Raw genomic sequence first — 6000 nt, 5'->3', positions numbered from 1 at the left:
AATTGAATTTAAGGTTTTTCCTCAGGGATGGAGCCCGGGCGTGGCAGGGCGAGCTGAGGGGGCTGCGGTGCCGCAGAGGCCGCGGCCTCCTCGGGCGGGAGGCGGGGGAAAGGTTTTGGAGCCACCTCCTTCCGTTTCGTTCCGTTTTTTTGGGTTTGTTTTTTTTTTTAACTTTGCACTTTCTCGCCGCTTATTCAAAGGTCGCTCCCTGGGGCCGGGGCGTATAAAAGCCATTCTTCCACAGAACCCCCCGCCCGCGGCGACAAGGCCCAGCCGGGGCGGCCTCCCCGCCGCCCTGAGGGCCCGGCCCGGCCCGGCCCGGCCCGGCGGGCGCAGGAGGCGAGGGGCGGGCGGCGCCGCACGCATGCGCGCTGCGCGCTCCGACATGGCGGCGCCCAGCGCGGCGCTGAGGCACAGGCGGGCGGCGGCGGGCGGCCGTGCCCCCGAGGCCCCGGAGCGGGCTGTGACGGGGCCGGCGGGCTGTGGTGGGACCGGGCCGCCGCCGGGCACCTTCTGGCTGACCCGCATCGTGCTGCTGCGATCCATAGCCCTGCTTTACTGTGAGTCTCCGGGCGCTGCCCCGCGCCTCTCTCGCCGCTGCCCGGGGAGCGGGGGAGGGGGGGCCCGGCCCGGCGGAGCCCCGGGCTGCTGGGGGCGGCCGGGCTGGTCGCCACGCTGAGCCCGGCGAAGGCCTGGGGTTGCCCCGTCCCTCGAGGCCTTCCCCGTTGCAAAGCCTCAGGTGTGGGGCAGGCGGGACCCCTGCCACGGGGAAGGGGCGAGCCGAGCCCCCCGGTGCTCGCCCGGCCGTGGGGTCCACGCTGGTGCCGCGCTGCGAGGTCCCGCTGTGGTGGCAGAGGAGGCCCGGGACCGTCTTGCGTGCCCGGTGGTGAATCTCTCCTTGCGGGACGCGGGGCTGCAGGGTGCTTTGCCCCGGCTCCTGGATCCGCGTCCCGTCCTGTCATGGCAGGGCTGCAGCCGTTGCACCGAGGAGCCCCGCCTGCCTTTTGCCAAAGTACTGCTAAACTTGGGGGTGTTGGGGGTACGCGTCTGCGTACGCAAAGCTTGAGGGGATGACTGTGATGTGAAATGGGAAGAGCCTCTTGTTTTCAACTCTCGCTTCGCCGGTGGGACGGGGACCCTGCGGCTGGGATGGTGTTGGGTGATGTTGGGGCTCCCGTGTTGGTGGAGCTGGAAGGAGAGTTTGCTCACACCGCGAGGCTGGTACCTGTCAGCAGAGCCTGCTGGAGCTGGTATTCCTTCTTCTTCAAGGTAGATGTTGTGAGCTAACTGTGCGAGAGAGAAACTCCTCGTCTTACATGTAGGACCAGAGAAACACGATGTCCTTGGGTGCCAGCGCTACCAGTTGGGACCTAGAATTGACGTGACCTTAAAATGATTAACGTTGAAATCAGTTTCCAACCTCGGCTGTGCGCGTTTGGCTCAAGCTTTGGCAAGGAATGCTGAGAGCCGTGCTCGGAGCCCACTAGTGCTCCACTTAAAAAATATTCACAGTGAAACCTAAACTGACATGTAACACACTATGTTACAAATTCTAAACTTGCCCCAGATTTGTCCACAAAATCGTTAGGATTTGTAGGCTGCCAGCCTGCTTAGATTATTTTGCATCAAAACCATGCAGAAGTTGTAGTTTTGTATGGTTTTGACACGTGCTCTGTTTCTAGTTTGGTTTCAGCTCTTGGTGAAATGCGGGGTTATGACTCTTTCGGTCAAAATGAAAGTGATTCCGATATTCCCCCGTGTGTAAATCCAGACTGCTGAGTTTCCCGTAGCTCAGTTTGCAGTTTCCTTATGAAAAACTGATTAGCGTTCTCCGCTGTGCGTTCGGTGGAGGCCGCTGCTTTCCGATCGTGGATTTGGGGTTATAAATATGCCACATGTGGGACCAAATCCTGTCCTGCAGGTTGGCGTTCGATGGGACGGGGCTGGTGGGGAGGTGGGAAGGGAGAGGCGGTGGCTGGCGGGGTGGGAGTTGGTAAGGGGGTGACGAGGCAGAGGAGGGCAAAGAGCGAGTCAAACGATTGGGACCGTCTGGTGAGTGGGAGACCTGATTTGGGACAACAAAAGCAGTGAGAGGTGAGGAGCAAGTCTCCCAGTTCAGGGTCAGGTGAGTTACAGCGTGGAAATGATTGAAGGCTGCAGGGAGAAAGGGAGAGTGAGCATTTGTAAGCCAGAGGATGAAGCTGAGATGGGAGGCTGGTGAGTGAAAGCGGGATGACAGAAAATAGGAAGGAGAACTGGATTCGGCACTTTTTGAAAGAGGGAAGGGGAGTGGCAACGCCTGGGAGTGGCAGAAGCAGGGAGGAGACCCCAAAATGCTTCCACAGTCCAGAGTGAGGAAACCTTTTTGAGAGAGGTAGCCTCAGAGGAAAGGATTTGGGTACCAGAGCTGGACGGAACAGGGTAGGAGGGTGGCTCTGTCCTCTGTAACGGAGGAGGTGCAAGAAAGGAAAAGTTTACCTGGTCGTTATGCAACTTCAGCTTGATTGCGATCAGGTAACGGTGATTTCTGGTGTTTGTTTTGGTTGAGTAACAGCCAAGGGACCCAAAGCCAGAACCCTGGGCCAGATTTGAGACAGGTCGAATTCTGACTTGGGCCATCACTTGCAGTGACGTTGGGGCTCCAGCTCTGATCCCAGCGTGGGGGAGACGCTGCACAGCCTACAACTGAAGCCCTCGTGGAGTGGAAACTAATCGGCGTGTCTGAGATGGAGAGGTTGTGAAGAGGCAGATTCCTCTGTCAAAGGCTGCAAACCCATGCCTTGGCTGTTGGGGTGGGACGCTCTCGAGGGAAGGTGGGTTGCCTTTTGATCTCTTCTGAGAGCCTGGGTTTAGAAACAGCAGAAAACAATTTAAAGCCTCTGTGCCAAGCACCTCTTCCAAGCTCTTTGCTGAAGATGGAACCATTTACTCTGACAGATTTTTTTTTTTTTTTTCTCCCAGACACGGCGATTCTGCACACGCCGAGTCTCAGACTTGCTGAGGAAACGGTTGATGCCGTTGTGACAGTTTGACATTCCTCAGTCGTGGGATGTTTTTCCCCCTTCTTTCATTTCACCCTTCTAAATGTAACCCTTTCATTCCTGCTGTGTTAAGCAACAAATCCCTTTGGGGGCACCTCGTGCTAAAGTATCAGGAAAGCGGTCACCACCTGATAATTGCTGCTCCTGCCTATTAGTGCAGCTGTGTCAGCTGGAAGCCTGTTGTCCTAGGTGGAAAGGGAGGGGTGGGAGAGTGAAGGACACTGTGGATGGGCTGGAGAGAAACATGATTTGGGGTGTATAGTGATGCTGAGGTGAGGGGCAGAACTGCCAAACCTGATTTGGGGGCCTGTCACCTCCCTCCTGCCCCCCACTCCACTCCCGAGAGGCTGTTTTATTGCCTGATGCAAGCTGGGGAGATGCTTTCCCTTTGGATCTTCTGTGGAAGGAGGCCAGGAAGAGCGAGGCAGGTGTGAAGTGTCCTTCTGTGTGCCCTCCCTTCTCCCCCACCCCCTTTGGTTATAACAGCTCTCCTCTTCTTTTTTCAAAGGGGGTTTCCAGAAGCAGACAGAGCCTGGGAAGTCCCTGGCAAAGAAGCTGTTGTCTGAGAGGCAGGCTAGGGATGGGAAAGCGGGGAAGGATCTGATGACTCGTGGAGGCCAGCGACCAAAACCACCTGCTGCTTGCAGGAATGGGAAGGAAGGGGAAAAATGGATCCAAGCTGAAAGTGCTCGGTGAGGTTTGCTCTTTGCAGCAGGGCTGTGCCGGTGGGGTCCTCCTGGCTGAGCACTAAGGTAAATGAAATGCCTGTCTGGGCAATTCTGGTTTTAATAGTAGCTAGCGCTGTGTGCTTGTAAATTAGGTGACACTTAAATTCTTATAACTGACAGCCCTCAGAGACATTTTCAGATCTGGGACCTCTTTCTCCACTTCACTGAGTAAGTGTGGGCAGACCAAGCTGTAAAACCCTTCCGGAGGAGGAGAGTGTGAAGTAACACAGAGTCCAGCGCCGAACGCTGGGGAAGAGAACAATTGTGTAGCTCTTATCCCGTGCTCTGCTGCCCAGACCCCTCTCCCTGTTTCTGTAGAGGCATCTTTGCGTAGTACTGGTGCGCCGATTGAAGAGACTTGTCTCCCAGGCTTCCACCATTGCAACCTGTCCGTCACTGGCTAATTGCAATCTCTAATACAGTGATTCATGGGACAGGGAGGCTTGGAGAAATGCCAGTTTGAGATCTGAAGGTTTTCTGTCCTGGTCTTGCACTGTGTGTGTGTTCTTTATGGCAGGAATTGACATTCTGTAAATACAGAAAGTCTTTGAGGTCTTGTTGGAAGTCCTGTTACAGGTAAATAGCTGGTCCCAAAGCTCTTGACAACAAATGTGCATTATTTACTCCCTTCACCCTCCTTCTAAATCATTGTTAAGTGCCCTTTTTGGATGATTACTATCATCAGATTCCAGATGTAGAAGTTTAAGTAATTAGATACCACCCTTCCCAACTTCAGCCAGGCTCTGTAGAGTGCTTTGAAATAAAAGCTATTATTTAAATCCAGTTTATCTTTTTTTCTCCTTATGTATTGTTTAATAGTAGTATTTTCTTTCCCCCGAGCTAGAGCTATGGGAGGTTCACGCTACTTCTTCCTAATTCTGAAATCTAAAGCCTTCTCAGGGGGGTTTGGCTTCCTGTGGGTTCCTGGCTCTCCCCGGTGTCCTTCCTCTTCTCTCTTTCCCTCTGCCATCTCTCCTGCTTTCCCCCTTCTCTTCCCTCAGTTAGATTAAAAGGCTCCCAGTAGCTTTCAGCTTGCCTAGTCAGGATTATAGTACATCTTCAGATGCTTTTTCTCCCCTGAAAGGTTTTATTTCAGCACGGTGCTTGTTAGCAAGCCTGCCCGGCAAAGGCAGTATGTTAGCACTGTGTCCTTTTAGCGAGCAACGTGCCCCCCATTTAACTCTGCGCCAAAGAGCTGCATAAGCCAGGCAGAAGTGCGTTTGGTCCTGAACAAAGCACTTTCACTGCGGGAAGAGAAATTCATAGCAAGCAGCGATAGTTTAAGGGACATGATAAGAACCAAGAAGGAGAGAATCCGTCTCCTAGTCTGCTGTTTGCGCAGAGCTGGTCTGGAGCAGAGGGATCTTCTCGGGGCACCCTCCAGCTGCAGGCTGGACTGCCGCTGCTGTGGGGTTGAACAACCCGAGTCCTGCGGGGAAGCTTTTTAACCGTGCCACAGCCCAGCCTTTTCTGTTTGCTTTCGCGTTATTTCAAACAAGGAGCCAATGGGGAGATAAGCGCTTAAAAAGCCTCCAAAGCAACCACCCCAAAGTCTTTAGCTTTGCTACGGAATGCAAGAAAACAAAAAAGTGTTGAGAGCGGGCTGCTTTGTTGTGTGTTTATTTGTGGCTGTAGGGTTGTACAATGAAAAGGGGGTGCTTGGATTCATTCTGGCTCTTTGCTCAGTACTACGGTGGTGTTGCTTCTGTGTTGCAAAACTTTGCAGGGGAATTTATCAATTGCAAACTTACTTGATTCATTTCTCTGATAATAATGAAAAGTCCATACGTATTTCCCCCCTTCATCTTTTCAGTAGTACAACCTCAGCTTGCCAGCATCCAGCATAGGGCCTTTTTTGAGTGCCTTGTTGGGTCAAAGGTGCACTTGATATATGGCTCCAGGCAGATTTTTTTGTGTGTGTGCAAAATGTAGTTTGGTTTTCATGCAAAGCTCTGTGCTCTTGGTTCGTTTCTTCTTGTGGTTTGGGCTTTAAGTAAAAGCTAAGACTTCTTTTAATGGGGGCAGAGAGAAAGCCATATGACCGGAAAGTTTTGGATTTCACATCTTTAAATCTTTACAGAGCATGAAGAATGGGATCCTCTCATTCTCCTACCATGACAGGCTGAGCCTGCACCAGGGGAAAGGAACTGAGGTGACAGGGCAATATGGATAGACCAAATCATTTCAGATGGGTGACTCTTGTGTTGCACGCTTGGGTTGTGTTTATTGGT

At 53.2% G+C, this 6000-nt stretch overlaps 1 protein-coding gene across 1 annotated transcript in view; it reads left to right on the top strand.

The window, feature by feature from the left end:
• The first annotated feature begins 364 nt into the window (after nt 1-364).
• Nucleotides 365-6000, top strand: part of LMF1 (lipase maturation factor 1) — a 211821-nt gene continuing 206185 nt past the window's right edge. Inside the window, exon 1 of the mRNA XM_075718498.1 lies at nt 365-560. Within this exon, the coding sequence (XP_075574613.1) occupies nt 365-560 (196 nt within the window). The remainder of the gene's footprint in view (nt 561-6000) is intronic.

Source organism: Pelecanus crispus, chromosome 11, assembly GCF_030463565.1.
Source record: "Pelecanus crispus isolate bPelCri1 chromosome 11, bPelCri1.pri, whole genome shotgun sequence".
Classification (NCBI taxonomy): domain Eukaryota; kingdom Metazoa; phylum Chordata; class Aves; order Pelecaniformes; family Pelecanidae; genus Pelecanus; species Pelecanus crispus.
This window is presented reverse-complemented; position numbering and strand designations above follow the sequence as displayed.